Source organism: Durio zibethinus, chromosome 23 (genome assembly GCF_047325235.1).
Source record: "Durio zibethinus cultivar Kanyao isolate XHJ-2024 chromosome 23, ASM4732523v1, whole genome shotgun sequence".
Classification (NCBI taxonomy): Eukaryota; Viridiplantae; Streptophyta; class Magnoliopsida; order Malvales; family Malvaceae; genus Durio; species Durio zibethinus.
The window spans coordinates 12,676,208-12,703,336 of NC_143184.1; the positions used below are offsets into that span (position 1 = coordinate 12,676,208).

Below are 27,129 nucleotides of genomic sequence, written 5' to 3' on the forward strand. Positions count from 1 at the left end.
ATACACTATCAATTAATCAAATGTAGACACCTCAAGGAGAAAATTTGAAAATTACAAGTCCAACAAAATAAACATACAATTATACATAACTTTTAAATATTTAATGAGACAAAATAATTTTTTATTTTTTATTTTCTTTCACTTTAGGTAGTATTTGATATTATTTTCAATATCAATATCGTAATCTTATCACTAAGATTATCTCGTTATTACGATGATCTTATCACTTGTGATTTAGAATCGCTTTGTTTGATTAACAATCATTAATTTTTAAAAATTAAAAAGCATTTGGCTTGATATTACTAAAAATTATATGTTATTTTGTTCACAAATACTAAAATAACCATATATATTATAATAGTTACATAAGTTAATAATTTAAGTATTATTTAAAAATGATAATTTGTAAAATATTAGTAACATCTTATTTATTTCATGATAAAAAATAATTAAATTATTAAATAAACATATATATATATATCGATCGATAAATTAAATTTTGCACTATAAATCATGTAAAAACTATTTTAATTAGAAAATAAAACTTATAACAATTATATTATATATAAAATATAAAAAAATTTTAAAAATTTTAAAAACATAAATTATTTTTGAACTTATTATAATGAATATTAATTTAAAAATAGAAAAATTTATAATTTGAAATAATTACAATATTTAAAGCAAATAAGTTTTTAAAATTTTAATTCATATATCAAATAAGTAATTTGAATATTATTAATTTGAAAAATCATTTGCCTTGATGATAATAGTTTCCCCTTTTTGGATGTATTTGTTCATTTAATAAGTAATGATTTAATTACTTTTGGTAATTTAAGATTATTGTCACATAATACTATCAAATGCTTATTAAATATAGTAATTTAATCTATTTGTGTAAATCATCGTAATTTTTGAAATAATCATCCATATTAAATATTATATCCTAAATTAAAAAATTAATTATTTGCAATCAAAAAGCAAAAAAATTGCACACTTCTAATCCAAAATTATCTTCTATGAAACAAAATTTTCTTATGTAAAACCATCCATAGGCCTCAAAAAATCTCATACACAATAAACAATTTTAAAAGTTTCAAGTGAATTTGTTTTAAGGGTTCATTCTTTTTTTTTTTTTTTAGACCTTACTCAATTTTTTAGAATTTATAGAGTACATCGAATTCGAGCACTAGCGAATGACAAATAAACCGAAAGTTTTGTAGTTTGGCAGTGAACTTGAAGACACCTGGCTGCACTCAATTCATCCTTCCCTTCAAGATTCTTTCCGTTACTTCTGTAGGTGTGACAACATGGACATGTACTCCCTAAGACACGATCTACTGTTGAAACGAGAGCTTGAGAAATCGTTTCAAACAATTCCTTAGGTTCCATCACATACACCGTGAACAATCCATGAGACTTCAAAACCTCCTAAACCTTTAATCCAAGCCTAACCTTCTACAACTGTGGAAACTTGAACCCCTGCTAGATGGGCAGCAGAGGGTTGCATAGTAGGAAGGTGAGCGAATGTTGACAATTAACAAAAGGTAAGAGAAAATAAGTATTCACACAAAATTTATGTTTATTTAGTTTTTAGGACTCTTACAATTTAAAATTTATTTATTAAAATAGTTTATATTTGATATGCTATCGGTATGTAAATTCTATATTCTATTAATGAACTAAATAATGACAACTTATGACAAAAACATCTTTTTAAAAAATTAAGGTTTTGGATATTTATTTTAAGAGTCTTTATTAATGAGATAACATTATCTATTTTTCTAACAATATATAGAATCTATATATTCACAATACATCAAATATAAACTCTTTATAAGATGCCTAACATCGGTTAATCGATAATGTATAGAATTTATGTATAGATTATATACACTATGATGCTAACTCATTAATGAGTAAATATCAGCTTTTGAAAAAAATATAAAAAATTTAATTTTTTAAAAACTTATTTATTAATGAGACGGCATCATCTGATTCATCTCATTAATGAGATATCATCGTTCGATTCACTGACAATGTATAAAATATATACACTATAGTCAACAAATAGTAAACCCATAATAGAATATCCCCACATTTAAATAATTATAGTTAAACCAAATTTGGAGGAAATAGTTATATAGTTATAGATATTTTTGTTTATATGCATAAATTTATTAATTAGTTTAGCATATATAATTTAAGACAAGTCTTCTTTGACCAGAATGATATATCAAAATAAGTAATGTGAGTGCATTGTGAAATTCGATAAATAAAGGAATAAACAAACAAACAACAGATTGGATAGGTAACAGAAGAACAATAAGCATTACCTTATAAATTACAAGTGCAATCCCTTAACATTAACAAAAGGGAGAAAAAAAAAATTTTATCTCGGAGAGGGAAAGACGGGTAAGCATAGCCTTATAAATTAAGTTATGGATCATCTTACCCCAAAAACCTTGGATCTTGGTAATGGCATGCACTTAAATAGATTAATTAATTGCTCAACTATAAATAAAGACTTTTTAAGTCTCTGTCTCGTAAGTTGCAATTCCTATAATAATAATAATAATAATAATAATAATAATAATAATAATAATAATCATCATCATCATCATCATAAATTTTAATGTCTATGGAGTATTTTATTCAAAGTTCCAAGATCCTAGAATATGAGAAGTTTCAATCATGGATTAAGTTTATGGAATGAAAGATTGATATAACAATTAGATTCAAAAACCTACTTATAAGAAACAAAAAATATGGAGTCATTATTAATATTTTTTTATTTAGATGTAATTGACCACTTATGTGAATTTACCATTTTTATAGTTATTTTAAGTGTAAACTAATGGTCCCTAAAAAGAATAGATTTTTGTCTATGTTAATAGAACTAAGTTTGAGAGTTAGTTATGTGTAAAGAAGGTTTTTGCACCTTATTACACCTAAAATTGATATCAAATTAATTATGCATTATTTTACCTATGCCTTACTCAAAGATGGTTTTTTATATTATGCAAATAAACCAATTCCAATCCTTTTATTTATTTACATGACATTGTTATACAAAAATTCTATAAAAAAATATCATGCAATCATGCAAATATCAAAACATTATGCCAATATAAAAATCATACTAGAAATTATGTTATAAATATAAAAAAAATCATCCAGTAAATCATGCAAAAATCAATAAAACAAATCATGCAATTAATATTAATAATCATGTAATAAATATTCATACAACTATATTAATAATCATGCAAGTAAACAATAATCATGCAAATATATTATTAATCATGCAAATAAAATATAATCACACAAATAATAAATAATCATGCTAATAATAATATAATCATGCGAACATTAAATAATCATATTTTACCTGAGTTTTTTCTTTGTCTTTTCCTCATCCTTTTTAATTTAATCAACAATTAAATAAAAAGGACAAAGGAAAAAATAGAAAAATAAAACGAAAATAAAAAATAAAAAAATGGAAACCTTCGTTCGGGTCAGATCTTGAATGGGTTAGCATGCTAGCCATGATGGGTTGCACGCTTGGGTCCCCCTTAAACGATGTCATTTTGACCTTAATACAAAAGCCAAGTCCTAACTTCTGTCTTCATATTTGAATTCTCTTTCTTTTTTTAACTTGATTTTTTTCTCTAACTTCTCTTTAAATCCCAATGGAAAAACCAATTGTCCAACCAAAATCCCATATTCTGGTGCCCAAAAATTCAAATAGCATAAAAAAGTTCAAGCCAAACCTAAAAACTTCAAAGAACCTAGAAACCAACAGCTGTAAATCCCTCTAATTGCAATGAAACTCGATTGAAAATTCAACTTTTTATTGAAAAATTCATACAAAACCCAATAATTCAAAATCCAAAAAAATCCTGGTAGACTTAGAATTTAAATCAATCATGAAAATTCAAAGCAATTCCAAAAAAAAAAAAAAAAAAAACCCAACAATCCCAAAGTCCCAATACTTCAAAAAAATTTAGATTAACCTAAAACTGATAGATTAACCAGGATTACAAACCAGATGAGAATCAAATTAAGACCTTAGAAAAACTTCCAAAATTGCAAGAATCGAAGACAAAACTTACAAGTCCCAATTCCATAACAAATTCCCAAATCCTAGAAACTAAAATAGAACTAGAAATTGAAACCTTCTAACGCTAAATTCCAAAACTAAAAACCAAACCCAAAAAATTTTAATACTTTTAACTGTAGTAATTGCTTTTGTGTTTGCTTCTAAATTTTTGATTGCTTTCTTGTTTTCTCTCTCCTTTTGATTCTCGACTAGGGTTGTTTATATAGGGATTAAATCCCTTTGAACTTGGAAATTTCTAAGTCTTATCAAATCTAGGACTTCTTATGAGATTCAATTTTATGATTCTTTCCCTTTCTACGTGTCTTAGGGACCAAGTTTTTCCGAAAATATCAGATTAATAAATTCAAGATCTAAGGTCGAATCTAAAATCCGAACCTAAGAACAAATTGAATCCAAGGTTCTCCCAATTTTCATATTTACAAATTCACATGGTTTTTTTTTCTTTTTTTCTAACTTTTTTACTTTGACTTTTTTGGATTCCTTTGACTTTTTTGACTAAAAATAAAATCATACCAAAATTAAAATTAAAACTGAAACTAGAATTAAAGTTAAAATTAAAATTAAAGCTAGAATTAAAGTTAAACTTAAAATCAAAATCAAAACCTTTTGGATTTTTAATCCAGGGCCTAAACTTCAACTTTTGTATCAAGGCCAAATTGCACAATCAAATCAAAATTCGAAATCTAATAAATTTTGAAAATTTTCTCAAATAAAATAAGGTGTCTATAGCTGTCCATCTTTACATGTTTTCTATGAAACGAAAATTGTACAAAGATAAAAGCCATTTATTTTGTTCAGTTATAAAAAAAAAAAAAAATCACCAATGCTTCTTCTCATAGAGGCTTTGAAACTTTTTAAAAATAAAATGCTCTCCCACAACTAAGGTATTGAAACTTTTGCAAAATACCTTATTATTTATGAAAATTGCAAAATGGAAGAAAAAATAAGATATATAGGAGCTTTCTTTTTTTTCACCCAAGTCTTAGATTGAGAAGTTAGTTGAATTGTAAGTGTAAAGTTAGGTGGTTGTATGGCTAGTTGATAAACATGAGGACTTGGGGAGATGTTGTTATGGTTAGGTAATAAGGTTGGTACATTGGATAAGGATAATATAGGTTGAAGCCTCCAACCTGTTGCCCCTCATAAATTACCACATGTGCATCTTTTTTTTTTTTTCAATACAACCTTTTTCTTTAAATTAACTACATCACCACCTTCTAGCTTCCTATTCTTAATAGCATTCTTAATAATATCCCCAGAAATTACCATATTAGCAAAGTTTTTAGTGGTATTACCAATCATCCTCTCATAGTAAGAAGCTTTGAGAGTTTTGATAAATAAAAGTTAGGCAGTAAAATCTCTCCATCTTTAGGCATATTCTTTGAAGCTTTCATTATCTTTTTTTTTTCATGCTTTAGAGAGACATACGATTAGGTGCCAGATCTATAATATGCTTGTATTGTGTAATAAAAACCATTGCCAATTCTTTTGACCACGTATGCATGACTTATCCAAATGCACACACAATTTTACAACTAAACCAGTAAGGCTATCTTGAAGAACATGAATAAGTAGCTTTTCATCATGTGCACATGTAGCTATTTTGTGGCAATACATTGTTACATGTGTTATAAAGCACTTGGTCTTAGTATATTTCTTAAATTTAGGCACATTAAACTTTGGTGGAATCACAACATTCGAAACCAGGCATAATCTAGCAGTATCCATTGATCTATAAAAATTTATCCCTTTAATGGCTCTAAGCCTCTCTTTAATGAGATCTCTCTTTTGGGATCTAAAGTCTTTTTTTTATCTCTACAAGGCTTATCTTCAGCTTTTCTTACTCCTTTGAGTCATTTAAATTTGAAACTTAGGTTGAATCAGATGTCTTGACTCAAGAACAAGAGTAGGAGCAACATTTGAAGGTATGTTAACATGCACATAGGGATAACTTATAATGAATGACATTTGGTGTTGGCCCCTTTAGATGCTTGAGCTGAATATGGACTAAAACTAGAAGAATATAATGGATCAATTTCTTTTTAGATCACTATCTCTTCCATCATTTTCTTTCCCTTGTTCATGTTTTTCATCTCCAGTTGCCTCTTCATTTCTTTTTGTGCCTTTTTAGCTTTCAAAAATGTATAGTATTTTTTCTTCCATGATTTTTGCTTGGTATCTAATGTTATAGTGCCTCAAATTTTTCAAAGATTGAGCTATCTTTGAACCTTGATTTACCATAATTTTAAAAAATTAGGATGACTTGTTATCATGCAAATTTAAAAAAATCTCAATTATGTATGAGAATGAATACATAAATGCAATAAGGAGGATTTACCATATAACAATTATTAATAAGAAAAATCTTTATTGAATTAAAAGTTATTTTTAACCAAATCTAATATCACATCTATGAAAATTTTAAAGTTTATTATGGAAAAAAATCCATAATTTGTTGATATTACCTTGTACTTCATTGAGAAAATCTAGTAGTTCTTGGCCATATGCTCCCACTAGTGACACCTTTATCTTCCATTCTTCAATCTTTTCTACCATGTCCTTAGCTTTGTAAATAGCCATAGTGATTTGGTCAAGCAAGCACTCCAATTAGTTATGCTTTTTCACATATGCCTCATTTACTTTGTCACATTATTTATTCACAACCCCATTTGTGTTCCAATTTCAACAAAACTCCATTTAGTATTTGGATGTACTTTTGTACCTTAGGGAGTGCCTCCTCACTTTTTTGCGCCTTTGCTTGTAACTATCCATTTTTTTTCATAAGTTAGGCTAGCTCACGAGTGATAGATAATTGTGTTGTGTTAATATTGGCTAACAGACTCTTTCATTTATCCCTTTCTTATTTAAGTGCTTAAATTTCCTTTTTAAACTTTTTGTTTGCAAGTTTTAACTCCTCTAGCTTGCTTTTCAGGCCCATAAGGGACTTTGCTAGGCTTTCTATGGATGTGATTAAATTTTTTTTGTTAAAATTATTTTGTGAGAATCACTCCTTATGATGAATCCAATGATGTAAATGCATGCACAAACAATAAAAGAAAGTGTTAGTATGCACATAATATATACAAGGAACAACATATAAATTTACAAGTAGAATATTAATAAATGTCTCATTATGTGTCATATTTAGGATTTTCTAACAAAGGAAAAGGTAAGGCTCCAACTTAGGCTTGGATTCTGATTTACATATTTTGTTCAAAGGTTTGATGGTCTAAAAGCTCTCAAATTATTCTTTATTTCATCAACCATTATAGACTAATAAGGCACCTCAATTCTCACCTATAACAGGCTACCAGCGAAAAAGATTTAATTAGAGTGAGAGTATTTTGCCAGCTATATTGGAGTTTAACATCCCATAAGCATAAGTACTTTACTCCTTCCTAAAAAAATAAAGCTATAATCTAGAGTTTATGCATGAATACAAATATGGTGTGTGTAAAGAGATTTGCCAACCCAAATAATCAAATAAATTGGTACATATAAAAAATTAAAATTTACAAAACAAACAAATAAGAAATCATAAACAAATAAGTTAGTACACATGAGAATCATAAATAATCACAATAAAACCATCAAAGCAAGGCTTAAGATAACACACAATTAATTAATGGCTTAATTCTCTAATGTCATCAATGGAGTTGCCAAATTGTCATAACGTTTAGATTCGAGAACCTACCCATTAGACATAAAAATTATGGAGTCACCACCAAATTTTTTTATTTAGGTGTGATTGGTCACCTATGTAAATCTACCTTTTTGAGATTATCTTAAATGTAAACTAAAGGTCTCTAAAAAGAATAGGTTCTAGTCTATATCAATACAACTAAGTTCAAGTGTCAGTTATATGTAAGAAAAGTTTTAGCATCCCATTACGCCTAAAATTGATACCTCATTAATTATACGTTATCTTACCTAAGCATTAATCAATGATGGTTTTTATATCATGCAAATAAATCAATTCCAATCTTTTTATTTATTTGTATGACATTATCATATAAAAATTCTATCAAAATTATCATGCAATCATGCAAACATCAAAATATCATGCCAATATAAAAATCATACCAAAAATCATGCCAGACGATCGTGCAATAAATATAAAAGCATTATGTAATAAATCATGCATAAATCAATAAAATAAGTCATGCAATAAATATTCATGCAAATATATTAATAATCATGCAATTAATAAATAATCATGCAACTAGACAATAATCATGCAATTATATTATTAGTCATGCAAATAATAATATAATCATATAAATAATTAATAATCATGCAAATAATAATATTATCATTCAAACATTAAATAATCATATTTTACTAGAATTTTTTCTTTTTCCTTTCCTCATCCTTTTTAATTTAATTAACAAATAAATAAATAAATAAAAATAAATAAAAGAAAAATTGAAAAAAAAAATAAATCAATAAAACAAAAATAAAATAAAAAAGAAAAATGAAAACCTGCGCTTAGGGTTGTAAATGATATATTAGTACTCACAAGCTACTTATGTTTAATTTGAATAAAAATCGAATTCGACTCGATTATTATCGAGTTAAGCTCGAGCTCGAGTAGCTTGACTCATCGATTAAGTCAAATTTGAGCATTCTTATACCTAGCTCAAGTAGCTCACGAGCTTAATTGAGCTTTTATATTTAAATATATTTTTATTATTTTAATTAATAAAATATCTCGAACTCGAGCTCGAGCACAAATAATTAAGCTTTTGTTAAATATAAGAACCAAGCTTATTTTTACATATTAATCGAGTTTAATTGAACGAGCTTGAGTAGCTCGATTTTTATCTCGAATCGAGGCAAGCTAAAAAAATAAAACTTAATCAACCTTAAATTTTGAATTGAGCTCGAGGTGCTCGAGGTTGAGTTTAATACTGTATCAACTTGAACTCAATCGATTACACTCCTACCTGTGCTTGAGTCAAATCCTAAAGGAGTTAGCATACAGGTCTTGATAGGTTGCATGTAGATCTTGGGCTTCCCTAAATGGTGTCATTTAGGCTCTTATATAAAAGCCAAGTCCTGACTTCTATCTTTAGATTTGAATTCTCTTTCTTTCTCTAACTTGATTTTTTTTTCTTTGACTTTTCTTCAAATCCCAACAAAAAAACCAATTGTCGACCAAAATCCCTGATTTTGATGTCAGGCCACCCTGATTTCGATGTCAGGCCACCCTGATTTCGATGCCTAAACCAAAAATTGACCATCATAAATCCCTTTGGCCATTGTGAAACTCATCGAAAAATTCATCTTCTTACCAAAAAATTCATACAAAGCTCAAAAATTCAAAGCAAATTATATAAAAATCCCAACAAACCCAGAATTTAAATCAATCATGAAAATTCAAAGCAAGTTTTAAAAAAAAAATAGCAATTCCAAAGTCCCAAAATAAAAAAAAAAATTTAGATTAACCCAAAACCCAAAAACTAACCAAGACTCCAAACAAGATCATAATCAAATTAGGACCCTAAAAAAACTTTCAAAGTTGTAAGAATCTAAGACAAAACTTACAAGTCCCAACTCTAGAACAAATTCCTAAATCCCTAAAACTAAAATAGACACATAAATTGAAACCTTCAAATATTGAATCCCAAAATGAGACTGACACAAGTTTTACTTAGTTTTTAATTATTTTTTTATAAAAGAGATCATAATTTGAAGATAGAGAAAAAGAGTTACAAATGAAGGGATTTAAAAATCATACTTGCTAAATGTTGCATTTTAACGATGATTGCATAAACTAACTAAACTAGGCTCTGAATTTAATTTTTTATTTGTATATTGTACTTAAAGAGTATATATTATCCTATTAACTCTGTGCTAACTTCACTTGTAAAATTTCAACAAAGTAGGCACTAGTCCCTAGAAATACAAAGATGTTTTTAACAAATTGTGTAACCTCTACTCTAGGGTGAGTAAAGTCTCTTTTATTCATATTTATAGAAAGGCCAATCACTTTGTAGATTCCCTAGCCAAATTAGGTGCTCATAGAAAGAATGACTAGCATGGTTGTAGATTTTCCTTCAATAATATTAACTCATTTTTAATGTAAAAAAAAAAATCATTTAAAAACTTACTTACATAAGATGAAATAATTTTTCAAATAGCTAGTGCAGCACAAACTCTTCTACTTTATTTTTCAAACTTCCCATGATCATTCACATGAAACTTTAGCTATTGCTACCAACAAAGGTTACATCAATTGACAAAATCAACCATTTCAATAGTGATAGTAATTATTGTTTAGTTTGAGTATTATCAATAATCTTTTGTTGTGAGTTGGTGTTAATCTTAAATCTATGATATTTATAAGATTCATAATAGCTCTTGTCTAGACTTAATATAAGGACTAAACAATTTATTTACTTTTGAATTTTGTATGGAGACAAATAAATATTTTACTATTTGTTAGATTTAGAAAAAAAAATTTTATTAGGATTATTCTGTTAAGGTATCTATGAATTTGATGAAAGTAAAACTTATTAGAGGTTGAATTGGTAAGTTTGTCAAATTTGAAAAAAAAAAGAAAAAGTTAATAAATGTTGGAATTTGGATTTTAAGATGTGTTCAAATATTTAAGTTAGCGAAGTGTTTCAAAAAAAAAAATGAAGCTGATTAAAGGAGAAAAAAATAAAGCAATTGTAGAGTAATTGCATGCTTGGTATTGACTTCTTTTTATTTTTTATAAGTGATAATGTGGTTGTTTGTATAAATGACTACTTGTTTGAAACCATATGTAATGTTAAGTGTAAGTGTTAATGACATCACTATCGAGATATAACATATTTAACTATGTTGGAATAACCGCCCATAATGGGTGAGGATAATCCCACATGTTACTAAAAGAAACTACCATGGTTAGTTAATGAGATTTCATTTTTGAATTAAAAACCAAGTAAAACTGACCTTTGTTTCCAAGGTTTCCCTTAGCAAAGAAAAGAATGGCATTTGAACATTTGCATAAAAATGATGAAAAAGGGTTTTACTATGTCTTTTTCTTTCTTAATATTTACATGATATTTAGCCATGATAAAATGGTATGAAAGAGTATTTATCCATAGTATGAGATAAATGTCATTCATGTATAGGATTATGTGATAAATTATATAAAAATCAAGATAGGAAAAGAGAATGATCAGCAAAAAGAATGAAACTTTCTAAAGAATCTCTTGCATAGGTGTTTAAGGACATATGTTATGGATAGTGAATAACTTTTGAATACATGATCTTATCTCTGACCAGTGAGTTAAGTGCAAAAAAATACTTTAGTTATGCTTCAACAAACAAGAAAGTCTTTTACATTATTTTCAAATTATGATCTTGTCATATATTATTAGATTATCTTTCATTGGTATCAAAGCCAAGTTGACTTGATTGCTGGTTATTTCGATATTTATCTTAAAACACTAAAATTGTTGACATTTTATTGAGTTCTTATCGAAATGCATTTAAAAATATATGAAAGTATCACATGAAAGTGTAAAATTTTATTGTAGAAAATTATTATAAATGTTTTAAAACATTCAACTACAAGTTACCATTATTGGTTGGATTATTTTGGATGAAGTTATTAGTTTTCAAAACTCAAGCATTCAAATGCTTAAGAAGGCATCTAAATACCTTAACAAAATTTTAATTTTTAACTTATTTTTTGAATAGGTGTTTGAATACCTTCTTACAGAATTCGAATGTCCTACATGATTTTTCAACAGATTAAAAATAAAGAAAGCTTTTTAAAAAAAATTGATAGTTTTTTATTAACTTTAAGAGTATGAAAACACAAGAATGATTAAAATATGTTTTAATCATTATGAAACTTGTGTGTGTTCATAAAATTTCTTATATGTATGTTACAAAAAATCATAACAATGATTGTGAGAACTCCTATTGTTATAAAGACTTAGGCTCAATTCTAAGTGTCATAAAGTTGTTAATAGAATTAGCGCAACATCAAATGGATCTGATGATGATACTGTGTGTCATATCATTAGGTGATAACAACAAAATTAACGAGTTGTCTTGTAAGGTAACATGTATGTAAGGAGGATCTAAATATATATATATATATATATATGATGTTGAATAGATACAATTCTTACATTAAGACAAAAGAATCTTCTCAAAGTTCTTTAGATGTCTAATAAGAGGAAACATCCTAATATTACAACTTTGATAAAAGAATTTTGTGATTTTGTGAAAAAGGGGTAAAGAGGAATTTGACCTTTTTTATTGGCCTAAGTCTTTATAATGGGACACACAAAATCCTTGGATCTTCATGGATGGCTAACAACAATGTGGAGTTGTCACAGGTATTTATAGATTCCATCATAGTCACTAAACAAGTTATATGTACTAATTGAGGTATAGTTTAATAAACAATGCGTATGTTTAATGATGATATTTTTTCATGTGTTTAGTATGTACACGTTATATGAGACTTATCTATATGAATTTTAATTAATTTATATTATTGATTGAAGATAACCTTAAGGTTAGTGAGAGTTTTAAGATAATTTCTTATATCTTAAAATGGTTGATTATGCATAATGAAATAAACTAGTGATAATTAAACACATTAAAATAGAACTTGATTATGAACATAGTGACCTTTTGGTTTCATTTTTATGTGAATGATTGTCATTACTTTTTTGTGACATTGTGACAAAATAAATGTGTGCAATGTTAGAGATTAATTAGTGCATGTCTCTCAAGATTGAATTATCCTTTGAATATAGCTTTTGTATTTATGTATATGGTTATTGAATGGGTATAATTATGAAACATGGAATATGAAAATCCAATATATGTTAAAAGAACAACAAGTTTTTGAAATTTTAAATATTATCCTAGTGGAGCCTAAGTATAAGAATATAGCCGAACATAAAAGGGTCTAAAAGCTTGTGAAGGCTAGATAGAGAAAACTCCACTGTTCGCATTACGTTGTTAAACACTATGAATAATTATATCATGCATGAGTTCAGGTAGCATGATATTGCTAAAAGAGATATGAAGTGTCTTGACAATAAAGTTTATTTAAAAAAATGTTGATCACAGTCTAATAAATAAACAGAGGTTTAAGTTGTTATTAAGTCTTTGCCACATAATTGAAAGCACATAAAGGTATACCTAAGCCATAATGAGAGTATAAGGACTTTCAATGATACTTTTAGTCATCAGTAATAAGAGAAAGATTGTATAAAAAACATCTAAGCCTAATACTTAAGTGTATGTGGCATCACATGTTCAAAAGAAGCTATGAGCTTTAAACACAGGTCACATGGTTGGAACAAGGAGAAATCTCTTAAAAGATCAAAGAGTGGTCAAAAGGGCAAAAATAATGATCCCAAGGTTCAGTCTAAAAAGAACAAAGTTAAAGTCAAGTGCATTAGTTGTGGTAAAAAGAGTCATTTTGCATATGAATTTAATAAGCAAATTGTATGTATCTAAGAAATAGTCAAAAGATTAAAGTAAAGAGCTTTGACACCTACAAGTTATATGTATATGGTGAAAAAAAATTCATCATACATAATTTCTTATATGCTCTTGATATTTGATGGAATTTAGTTTCTATCATTATTCTTCTTTGTTTAAGATTTGCTTTGAATTTTAATAACATTGATATGGATTTTTTTTTTAAAACAAATCAATATGGATTTGGATGTTTATTAAATGATTTTGTGATATCAATATTAATGTGAATGTTAGGCATCTAGACTTGGCCATATGGATTAAGAAAGAATGTATAGATTAGCAAAAGAGAAATTATAAGGCCCTATGTGATAAGATTAATCAACCACTATGTGTAATCTATCTAGCAAGGAAATTGACAAGAAAACCATTTGATAAAAAAAATTAAGTTGAAGTTTCATTGCAATTTATACATTTTGATATTTATGTCCCAATGTATGTAAGGATATACAATAGAGGTTAATATTTCATCACATTTATTGATGATAACACACGTTTAGTTTTGTCTATTTGATTCTTCACAAGTTTGAAGTTTTAAATGTTTTACAAAGTATGTGTGCTTAATGAAAAATCCATTAAATAAAAACATTAAGGCGTAAAGAACTGATCGTGGATATAACTTGTTTCACTAGTTTAGATAGTTATGTAATGAAAATGATACTAATAGATAGATAACCATTCTAATGACTCCACAATAAAATGGTGTTGTAGAAAGAAGAAATAAAACTCTTCTAGAAATTGTAGGTCAATATTGGCCCAAGTGAGTTTACAAATTACTTTTGGGGTGAAGTATTATTATCAATTGTCTATTTATTGAATTGAATATCCTCCAACTCAATTACAACCACTCCATGTGAATTATGGATTAGTAGAAAATTCAATCTCAGTAACTTTAGAACTTGAGGTTGTACCACCTATGTTATTGAGTTCACTCATTAAAAGACTATATTTGTACGATACTTTAAACATTTTAAACACTACCAAAAAATTGCTCAACAATGATGGAAATTTATCGATGAAAAATTTTCATCAGTAATTACCAATAGATTACCAACAGAACATACTTGTATATTAATTTAATATTTACTGAAAGAATACCAATGGGATTTGCCAATGAAAACTATTTTGTCAGTATTCTATAGGTAAATTATTGGTGGGAAAAAGGAAAATTTAGAGCAAAAATATCGATAGAATAATTCATTGATAAATTATTTTGGAAAAAAATTAAATTAAATCAATTTTCAAAACAAAAAAGTTTATAAACAGAATTTCCATCGATAATATGTCAATAAAGTGGATAAAAATGATATCCTTAAATCTTTTCTCATTTTTTACCCTACGTTGGAATCCTTAAACCCATTTTCATTTTCTTTCCTTAACTTATCTCTGCCACTCTCCCTTCATCGTAGTGCCTTCAATTGTCTTTCTCAATTCTATCGATCATCGTTAGTTGTCCAGTTGGTTCCTTAAGTCATCCGTTGTCAGCTCTTATAGCAGGTATAGCCTGTTAGCTTTTTTATTTTCTTGCTTTGCTTTGCTTTGCAAAATTTATGGCTTTTGTGTATTTATTTTTTTAAGATTGTTTATTTATTCTTTATTAGGATTTTTAAGATTAATTGTAACTTTAAATATTCTTTGATTTATTTGTCATTATAATTTTTTTATTGCCAAGACGATCAAGTAGTTGAAGTTGTTGTCCTTTCTATGTAGGATGATAATGTGGAAAATTCAGAGTCTGAACAATGAAGTAGACTACTTAAAGAACGGTTGGAGTTTTGTACATTAAAACTTTTGAGCCCTTCTTTTAAACTTTTTTTTTCTAATATGTTAATTTAGGATTACCTTAATATGTCTTTTATTACAAATACCCTATGCATGCATTGTAGTTTTTGAAACTATTCAATTCAAAAGTATGTAGAATATATTTATGTTAAAAATAAGATTTGTACCTTAATAATATCGATACTTGTTAACCAAATGGAACTAGTCCAATTAGTACCCACTAACTTGTTAAATCTTGGGTTCCATTAGCCATACCAATAATAATTTCATTTATTTATACAAAAAAATATTGCTTGCTATAATATATTCTACCTTTGCATATCTAAGTATGCCATTATACTAAGTAAGATCATTTTCATTATGTTACTAGTTGTAGATTTGTGTCATGTTATTGTGGCTATAGTATCCGATTTGATAATAGTTTACAAACTGATAAGTACCAGCCAAAAAATGTCACTAAGGTGAGTGTTGTTAGTTTGTCTGTTCTAAACTCCTATTGATACTAAAAGAGAGATAGGTAGAAAGATGTAATACTATATTTCATATTTTTATTTTTTTTCTCATTTAATGCATTTTTTAGGTGTGTGGCAATACTGAATCAATGAAGTTTATGAGTGAATGGTTGCATCTTTAGCGTGAGAAAAGTTTTCAGGCAATCAAGTATTCAATAATAGTGGTAAAAGCAACATGCAGAAAGATGATGATGATTTTTGTTGAAGACTAAGGGCTAAGTTTAGGTCTTTCATGGATCGGATGATGTAATTGATAGGATCTAGATAGTTTATGCCAACACAATCTTCTAAACTTGATGAAAGTAATGTAGATTCTAGATCAAGAGATACTACAACACAATGACATGTTTTTCAGGACTTGTATTAAGACTTTATGGATTTTAGGACTATATGTTATGGAATTTAACTTTATAATTTAGATTGTTTTAGAATTTATATGGATATAAACTTAATTTTATGATGTGGATTTGATATTTTAATGAATAATAGATAAATAATGCACTTTTAAAATAATTACACATGTTTTATTTTTAATTTAAAGGTTTATTAAATAATTATAAATGAAATTAATCAAATTACTAATGAAATTTAGATTTTTACGATGAATTTTATTGACGATATTCTTGTTTTTAGCAACGAAAATCATAAATTGCTAACAAAATATTTACGAAATGCTGATGGAATGTCGCTAGAATACTGATAAATTTACCGACAAAAAACAACTTTTATTAACCATTATTAACCAATTATTGATAAATTACCGATGGAATACCAATAGATTAGCAATGAATTACCGATGGATTATGATAAATTTTACCAATGAAAAATTTACTAATGAAATTTTCTTGATAGTAAGCAAGTCAGTAATAGTATTACATTGATAAATTAAAAATTTCATCGATAAAGAATTTAAGTTATTATTGATGAAAAATTTCATCAATAAAGCCTTTTTTCTGGTAGTGAAAAGGATATGTATTCATAAATGAACAATCGAGTAGGAGTGTAATTGAATTTTGAATCTCGAAATGCCAATTTTTTTAAAAATGAGTTTCCAAAATAAGGGTGAGATAAGTAAGAAAATGTTTTTTTTTTTAGATTGAGGGTGCAAATGATTTGGTAAGTTGCAAATCAATTAATATATATCCTTTATCAATAACTAATAGTATCTCATCCTAGTGGGAGCATGAATAAAGTTGATGAATTTGTTGAATTTATTTCACAAGAATCACAAGTTAGGCAAAAGAAAAGTAAATGAAAGTAATGCAAAAAGAAATATAGAGTCTCAGATCAAACAATATATAAGAATTGATTGATTTATCCAAAAGACGTAATTCTAGCCATTGTAGCTTGTTTAGATTTGGAGTTACATCTAATGGATGCAACAAGTGCCTTTCAAAATGGAAAAATAGAATAGAAAATCTATATGAAATGACTTATAGGTTTCATTGATAGAGGTCAATAGCACAAAAGTGTGCAAATGATTAAGATCATTTTATAGTCTTAAAGGATCTTTCAAACAATGGTCAATTAGTATTCATTAAGCGATAATTTCATATAATTTTATCATGATTGATGAAAATCATTGTGTGTATTTCAAAAGAGTTAAAGACAAGCTTATGATCTTCTCACTCTATGTGAAAAATATACTGTTGGCTAGAAATGATAAGGAGTATTTCACTATGGTGAAAATTGGTTGTCCTTAAATTTGAAATAAAAGACATGTTTAAAGTAGCTTCATACTTGGTTTAAGAATCAAGAGAGATCATTCTAAGAAATTATTCTCTTATGGCAAGATTCCAAGCCAATTAATACTCTTGTGGCAAAAGGTAAAAGCCTAAGCTAAAAAATGTGTCATGGGACTCCACAAGGTAAAGGAATAAATGACAAAAATTCCTTACTTTAGTGCTATTAGAAACTTTATGCATGCTATAATGTGCATAATGCCAAATTCTGCTATGCTATGAGCATGGCAAGCAAATATCAATCAAATCCAAATCAATCCCATTAAAAAGCCATGAAAAGGATATTAAAGTATCATAAAGGCACTATAGATATTTATTGTGCTATAAAAAAATGGTTTGCATTTAATTGGCTATATGGATGCCAATTAAAGAGGAGATTTAAATTAAAAATTTTTTACCTTTGGCTATATTTTCTTATTGAATATTGGGCTATATCTTGGATCAATAAGAAAAATGCTTGAATAGCACTATCCACAACCAAAAGTGAATTTGTAGCATTTTCAATGGTAGTGCAAGAGATTGTTTGGCTTATGAGATTTTTGAAGCATTTGAGAATTCAGAGAGGTAGGTCTAACTCAATGTTTGTGAATTGCAATAGTCAAGCAACAATAGCATTCATAAACTGTCCCTAAAAACTAAACACAAATATATAAAGTATAAGTTTGTGAGAGACATTGTTGTACAAAAGAAAGTCAAAAGTACATTTCTATGCATGAGATAATTATAAATCCATTAATTAAGTTCATTCCTAGAGATATGTTTTATAGCCATGCGAAATCTCTAAAGTTACGTAGATAAGGATGTATAGATCAAGATGTTTTATGTGAACCATCTATGATTTTTTTCTCATTTGAGTTGACTTATATTGAATGCAATTAATGCAATTAAAGTATAGTACTTTGTTTTGTGAACTATGCACACATGTATATGTATATGTATATGCACATATACGATATGATTTCAAAGGCATATCAGACAAATGATTGGCTTTCTTACATAAATAATCATATTAATGGTTTGACACCTTGGAGATAAAATTAATTTGAAGTTATGGATCGAGAGCCTAAGCTTAAAATGGAATCACCTTAATAAAAGATCAAGATGAGGTCACTTTGATATTAACATTTGTGACCAAAAGTGAAAAATCCCAATGTTTACTTTGTCTATTTTAAATGCCTAGTGGAAGTCTTCTTAATTATGATAAATTAAGTAAAGTTATGGACTCAAGTTAGATATTAGAAGTATTTGAATTATCATTTGTATGATATTGATATCTAATGATAAAGACATATGCTTTATGGGAAAAGGAGAATAATACCGTAGTATGGTTTTATACCACATGTGTATGACCAAGAAAGGTAACAGAAGAATTGATATTTGCTTCTTGTTTTCTAAGACATTTGAGATCATAAGATCTTATATAAACTTGACAATTTAAAATACGATACGATGATACAATACGAAAATAGGATACGAATGTGACACAACTCAAAATTATAGCAATAACTATATATAGGTTTAACAAAACAAAAAAAAAATTGTATTTCATATTTTCGTATCGACACTATTTATGACACGTAATTTTCATATAAAAACATATATAAATACTTGAATTTTAGTATTTTACATGGTACGAGTACACGAATCACCATATCTAATCTTATATTTAGTACTTTTAAGGACTTTCAACTGTTTCTTAAAGTTTTAGTTCAATATTAGCTATCATGGAATGTTGCCAATGATCATGGATGATTCAATCTAATGAGACATATCTGGATAGTAATTGAATTGAAAGGGTGAGATTCTAAAAAAGGGAAGATCATTTTGGTGTCACATTTGGTTGTGTTCATAAGCTAGCCAATTATGTTTAAGATGTCAAACATAATTGTGAATACACAAGTATATCATTCAATATGATAAAAGAGAGATCACGAGGAACTTAAAATGTGATTAAATGGATTTATGATGTTGCATACATATTATACTTGTACTTGAGAGTTACTATACATACCTAACAGTTGTGTAAATGACTAGATGTGATTTTGAACTGTTATATGCATCTAACAATCATATAGCAACTAAGCTCTCAAAGTATGCTAGTCACACAGCTTATTTCCTTATATGAACCCGCTGTAAAGAGTAAAGAAAGCATTCTCTTGATCGTGAGAGTTTGTTACCCATTCTATGCGAGTGGGAGATGTTGGAATAGCTTTCCATATTGGGTGCACATAATCCCGCATGTTACTAAAAGAAATTGCCATGGGTCGTTAATGAGATTTGGTTTTTGAATTAAAAACCAAGTAAAACCGACCTCTGTCTCTAAGGCTTCCCTTAGCTTATGGCATTCAACCATTGCATGAAGATGATGAAAAGATTTTTATCATGTCTCTTCCTCCCTCAATATTTAACATGGCATTTGACCATGATGAAATGGGATTAAAGAGTATTCATCCACAATATAAGATAAGTTCCGTTCATGTGTGGGACTATGTGATAAGTCACATAATAAATATCAAGAGAGGAAAAAAGAAAAATCAGCAAAGAGAATAAAACTCTCCGAAGAATCTTTTGTGTTGGTGTTTAAGAACATACTTTGTGAATAGTGGATAATTTCTACAACACTTCTACAAAAAAAAAAAAACTTCAGTTGTGCTTTTACAAATAAAGTAAGTCTATCATGAAATTTTTAGTATTTGATATTATTCATGTATTATTAGATTATCTTTCAAATTATGTATATAATTTTATTAATATGATATTAGTATATACAATTTAATAAATCTAGTTGTAGATTTTTAAGTAAAATAAAAATAAAAACGAGACACATGGCGTTCAACTTTTTCCTCAAATTTTAAATGAATGAGCTGTAGAGCACTAGGGATAAGTAATAGAAAAAGACAAATACCAACGAATAGAACGAATAGAAAAAGAGAAAGCCTTACCCTCGATGCTTATAAAAGGCTGTGTAGACTTGAAATAATTCAGCTTCGAAATCACTCATAGAAGTTCCAAAGAAGAGAATTCCTTTGAGAAAAGAAGAAAAGGAGATGGTTCTTCGCTCCATTTGTTCAGTCCTTCTATTGTGTTTTCTGCTTTTAACAGTAATTTTTAGTATTTTGCCAAAGCATATTACTATCACGACCAAAACTTTTTTATTATTTGTTATTCTTCTTTTATTTTAACTAACTCTATGCATGGTTTGAAATTCCGATCCACAGTGTGACCATGGCAATGCCGCGAAGGATTTGAAAGAAAAACACGACTCCACCACTACTTCTCACAAAAATTGTGATGAAGCAGAGGAAAAGACTTCTTCTCCATCATCTTACATTGCACGCCTTGAAAGCAAATATAAACCAGGTTATATCGTGGATGGAGATGAGGGAAAGAGTTCTTTTCCGTCGTCTTATATCGCACGCCTGGAAAGTAAATACAAACCTGGTTATGTAGTGGATGAAGCTGATGAGCAAAAGGGTTCTTCTCCTTTATCTCACATTGCAGACCTTGAAAGAAAATATCAACCTGATTATGGAGTGGTTGAAGATGGCGAAAAAAGTTCTTCTCCCTCATCTTACATTGTACGCCTTGAAAGCAAATATAAACCGGTTTATGTCGTGGATGAAACTGAGGAAAATAGTTCGTCTTTCATCGCAGGGCTCGAGAGCAAACATAAACCTGGTTATGTAGTTGAGGAAAGGAGTTCTTTCCCGTCATCTTACGCCATTGCACGCCTCGAAAGCAAATATAGACCCGGTTATGTGGTGGATGAAGCTGAGGAAAAGGATTCATCTCCTTCTTCTTACATTGCACGCCTTGAAACCAAATATCAGCCTGGTTATGGTGCTTATGGAGTGATTGAAGCTGACGAGGAAAAAACTTCTTCTCCATCGTCTTACATTGCACGGGTTGAAAGTAAGTATAAACCCGGTTATGTAGTAGATGAAGCTGAGGAAAAGAATTCATCTCCTTCTTACATTGCACGTCTTGAAAGCAAATATCAGCCTGGTTATGGCGCTTATGGAGTGACTGAAGCTGACGAGAAAAAAACTTCTTCTCCATCGTCTTACATTGCACGGGTTGAAAGTAAGTATAAACCCGGTTATGTAGTAGATGAAGCTGAGGAAAAGAATTCATCTCCTTCTTCTTACATTGCACGTCTTGAAAGCAAATATCAGCCCGGTTATGGTGCTTATGGAGTGATTGAAGCTGATGAGAAAAAGGCTTCTTCTCCATCGTCTTACATTGCACATGTAGAAAGTAAGTATAAACCCGGTTATGCAGTCGATGAAGATGTGAATGGAGTTGAAGAAAAGAAATCTCCTCAACCATCTTCCAAAACAATGAAGCATGATCATAACATGGAAAATCATGGGCATGATGACATTGGAAGCGAAGATGTAGGCGTGTTCACCGTAGATGATGTACTTTCTTTCTACGCAGGGAGGAAATTGAGCACCTTCTTTTCCATCAGGAACCATTCTCTTTACCCTGGTTTCTTGCCTAGAGAAGTAGCTGATTCCATCCCTTTTTCATCATCAGAAAGCCTCAAAATTTTCCAATTCTTTTCAGTTTCTCCTGACTCACCAAAAGGCAAAACCGTCAAAGATACACTTAGAAGATGTGAAATTGAAGCTGCCAAAGGGGAGATCAAAATCTGTGCTACCTCTTCAGAATCCATGCTTGAATTTTTGAGAAATACTTTTGCACCCGAGGCTGATTTCAAGTTTATAACCACAACCCACCCAACGATGACAACCCCTATATTGCAGAGTTACACAGTTTTGGAACCTCCTCGAGAGATTAAATCTCCAAAGACAGTGGCATGTCATCCCTTTCCGTACCTTTATTCAATCTACATGTGCCATTTTGATGCCACTGAGACCAAGGTTTTCAAAGTCCCACTCGTTGGTGACAATGGAGATAAAGTGGATGCTCTCATTGTTTGCCATATGGATACTTCAGCTTGGAGCCCTAAACATGTGGCATTTAGCTTGCTTGGAACCAATCCCGGAATCCCTGTTTGCCATGCTTTTTCTGAAGGTCATGGTGTTTGGATTCAGACCTCACCTACTGCTGCTATGTAAGTGTACCTTGTTTGATGGGGGCTCTCCAGCTTGTCATGCTTCTGCCATCACATCTCAAATCACCATTGACTCTGTAGTATATTATAACATGTTTCCAATTTAATAAATTGAAGTATGTGCGGCTAGAAATTGTATTAGGTTTTTATGTGCTTTCTGCAACATGGCACTTTTTATTTGAAAATTGATCATAATAAAATTTGGGTGTAGGAGTATTTGGTTCAATGTTAGTGCATGCTTCTCCTGTTGAAAAAGTTTGAGTTGGAATCTCTCATCCTTTTCCTTTTCCATACCCAGCCTTCTTTTGCTCCCATACCAGACCAGATGAGATATTTTTCATCTTCATGTTTGGATCCAAAACTTGTTCCTTGTAATCTAACTTTTAACAGAAACAAATTAATTAAAATACATATAGGGAATAAATAGAATATAGTCAATTTAAGGATTTTCGGATTTTTCATGTAGAGTAATAGTTTGAGAGAGGCGAGTGAGAGGTTTTATTTGGGTTGGTTGCAAGGTGATGAAGGTGTGGGAGCAGGCAGGGAGGTTATCCTTCACTGACGACTGGTTTATCAAATTATGATTGTTTTCTTTTGTTTTTAGTTTGATAAAATTTCTAGTCTGGAATTTTTTTTTCGTAAACAAATAGTTTTTCTATTTTAGATTGTCCAATAGAGGTTTGCCATGTGTTTTTCTCTTGGACATTTAAAACAAATTATATTCACGTATACGTTAGGGAGGGAAAATTTTTATAAAGTTTTTTAAGTAAAATTATTAAAGTTTTTTATTAAAAAATAATTTAATAAAATTAAAATAAAAATTCAAATTACTGGATTGATGGAGTTTAATGAAAATATTAATAATTTATATAAAAATTATTAAAAATATCGTTTATAGTCAAATTTAACAAGTATTTATTCGACTGTAAAAATTTTATCAAAATTTTTATTGAACATTCTTACCTAAAAAATATATCAAATTGTATTATTTTTTAAATTTACATACTTAATCTATAGAACAAAATCTTTTAATTTATCGATATTGATTTTTTATTTTAGCTTTTATTAAATCATTTTTAATAAAAAAAATTTCACAAACTTTATCTAAGTAGTTTCTAGTTTAAGTATCATGTATAACTAAAATATAAACAAATAAAAAATGCCTAAATTTTATTATGTTCGTGATCATATGCTGGTTTAATTAATAAATTTTAAAATATTATTTGTTATAGTTTGTAATTAAATTTAATAAATAAATATAAACTAAATCTATTTATAATTTTTCGTCAAATACTCTATTAATTTACACAATCTAATTAACAAATGAAAACAACAACTATATGTATTTCATTTCATCAAAGTCTGTAATGATAATGCGTTACTCTCTTTTCTAAGAATGTCGGTATTATAGATTCAAATTTGGCCCAACTTTTGGCAATTCTTGAAACTCTCTCAATTATTGACGAAGCCAATATTGAGACTTTACGAGAGATTATTGTCAAAAGTGACTCAAAATTTATGATCACGTGGATAAAAACTGAGAGTGACAGGCCATGGAAGAACAATGAAGTTTTTAACTCTCCACAACTTGCATGCAGATGTTAAGAAAATCTCTTTTGGTTATATAATTAGATAAGCTAATAAGTTGGCAGATTACTTTGATAAGTTGGGTGTCAATAGAATCTCTTCATTTGGACAGATGATGAGATTGGTTTTGGTGAAATTAAAAATAATAATAAATATTATTTTAATTGTTATTGAAAACAAAAAGTTATTATAACTGTAATTTCAATGAAAATTTTATATTAAATAAATCTCATTAAAATTAATATTTAGATTCAATTAGTGGTAATTAAAATTGCACCTCTAGTGAAGTGTAGTTGCATTCAAACATAGCCTTAGTAGCTTGCTTATAACTTTGTAACTCTCTTTATTAATAACATCTATGGTTTTACTTTTTAAAAAAAATGTATTTCATTTCATCCAAAAATGGAAAAAGGATTTTCTTTTGCTATTTCTAATTTTCTTTGACCTCTTTGGCTTAGGATGTCTTTCCCATTCATGCTGCAGAAGTTTTTTTTACCATACAAGTTAACACCAACCAATTAGTTTTCTAGTCTTCATTGACCCAACAAAGAGAAATAAAGAAATGGAAAACATTAAAAAAAAGGAAAAAAAATAGAAAGCATACTAAAAAATATCGGACAATCATTCACCATAAGTAGAAACTGTTTAACATTTTTCCAAAGGAATAATTTTATTTCTCTTATCTCCTTGATTTCATTGATCAGCTGGTAGAAGATTTCCTTGAGAATCATACAAAATCTTCCCTGAAAAATCCAAGGGACGACAACGTTCTCCCATTATAATTTTCTTCCTCCAAACAGCTTCTTCACTTTGATCATCATCTTCTTCTTCCTCAGCCAGCACTTTTCTCCAAGAAATCATCTTCACTATCAGCTGAGCTTTACTTCCAAGATTGCTATTGATCTTTGACAGCAGCTTCTTTTCATTATTATTATTATTATTATTATTATTATTCTGCCTTTGGAATTCCCTGCTTTTGTTTGAAGTGCAAAGGAATGTTGTGATTGAAAATACAGAGAAAATTGCTAAAACAACAAAGAAGAGGTTGATTGGTATGGCTGCAAATGAAGGGTTTTGCATGGCATGGCTTAGAATAAGAAGAGGCCTCGCCATTGAAAAAACAATTACTTAGAATTATGGAAGAAACTAGACAGAAGTGAGAGATTTAATTGAAGCCATTTGGTCATCAACCGAGCGTGCCGTGGCATTAATGTTCCACAAGACGCTGACGTGTCGTCGGGTGATTGGTTGGAGGTGCCAATTTGGGACCGTCGTGCTTTGCACGGTGACATTGACTTGACCTGTTGACTTTAAGTCATCTTTGAAAGTCTAATCCTCTTCGGTATGAACCAATGTTGAATATGCAGCTATTGAATATTAGAACAATGAATTTTAGTAATTTCTACAAAGCAGGAAAAGTCTCTTAATGTTGATCAATTAGGGATTGATTCAATTGATAAGTTTCGTGGCCTCGATAATCAATAATATTCGAATTTTAGCAATGATCCATTTTTTACATTAATATCATATATTCGATCTGCGTGAAATACAATAATCAATTAAGAATAATAATCAATTAAGAATTGAATATTTTATTTTTGGATCACCCAATAACTCTTACATGGAGAAATTTTGAGGTTTAGGTACGGCTTTGCTTGGTTTGAATATGAACAAAGAATCCGGAGAGGCTTTCTAGCAAAGACGAAAGGGTAGGTAAAGAGTATAAGCTGCTCTGTTTTGGTTTTTAAAAAATTGTCTAGAACGAGTATAAATTATAATAAAATTCGATATTTTAATTTAAAATTTTTTTTATATAATATTTAAATTATAAATTTATTAATTAATATGATATTTAAAAAAATATTTATCTACATATATTATTATTTAAAATTAAACATATTAAAAATAAAATATCATATAAGTTATAAATTTATAATTTAATTATCATATTAAAAAATTTTGAAATTTAATTATTACATTAAATATTTCATTATAATTTAAAAACTATTCATAATATTAATCCTTTTAAAAACAAAATATTTTTATGCATAGCCTAAATGCCATCTAAATGAAGCATGTGAAGCTACACTATCTTATATTTAGTTCTTTCTAGCCATATTATCTCATAGCAAAGCCATATATATAGACACTAGGAACTCACATTGCTTTAATCCAACATTATTACGATAACTGAAAAGCATCTATTCTGATTTTTTTTTCTCTAAATCAATCAATTTTATTAGAGCAGGAGACAGAGAACAAGTGAGAAAAGAAAGTTCTCGTAGACACCTCATAAAACAGACTCTACTTACCTGAAATTTGTAACCTGGAATACACCCATCAGCAAAAACCAGATCCATCAATCACCATGACGCCATAAACAGCTTTGAGCAATACACCATACCCAAACTTTCCGTGGTCAAGCCTCTGATTTAATACACCAATAAACAGCAATCTTTGAACCAGACTCAAATAATTTTCAGCTCAGACAATTTTCTCAATTCCAGGTCTGTCACCACATGCTTATTTCACCATTCTGTCAATTAGCTTCTTTAACAACCATACTCATTCCTAGTAATTTCCTCCCTATTAGTGGCAGATCAACCAATTAATTGCAGCCAAGAACACCAACTTCCCTCATAGATGCGCACGTGCAACTTGGTAATTTGAGGAGAATGGCCTCCTCTATATCCCCCAAACTCCTAGTTTTCTTGTTCTTCTCCCATTTCCATTTTTGAGATCTAGGCTGGTGGCATCAAAACAATCAGCCCCATCTCCCTCACACGAGACTCTTTTCCT

At 28.8% G+C, this 27,129-nt stretch overlaps 1 protein-coding gene across 1 annotated transcript; it reads left to right on the top strand.

Moving 5' to 3' along the window:
* The first annotated feature begins 20,710 nt into the window (after positions 1-20,710).
* Positions 20,711-22,936, top strand: LOC111313203 (uncharacterized). Its single transcript, XM_022913879.2, has 2 exons — positions 20,711-20,764; positions 20,882-22,936. The coding sequence occupies exons 1-2, from the start codon at positions 20,711-20,713 to the stop codon at positions 22,745-22,747; spliced, it is 1,920 nt and encodes a 639-aa protein (XP_022769614.2). The 3' UTR covers positions 22,748-22,936.
* Positions 22,937-27,129: the final 4,193 nt, after the last annotated feature.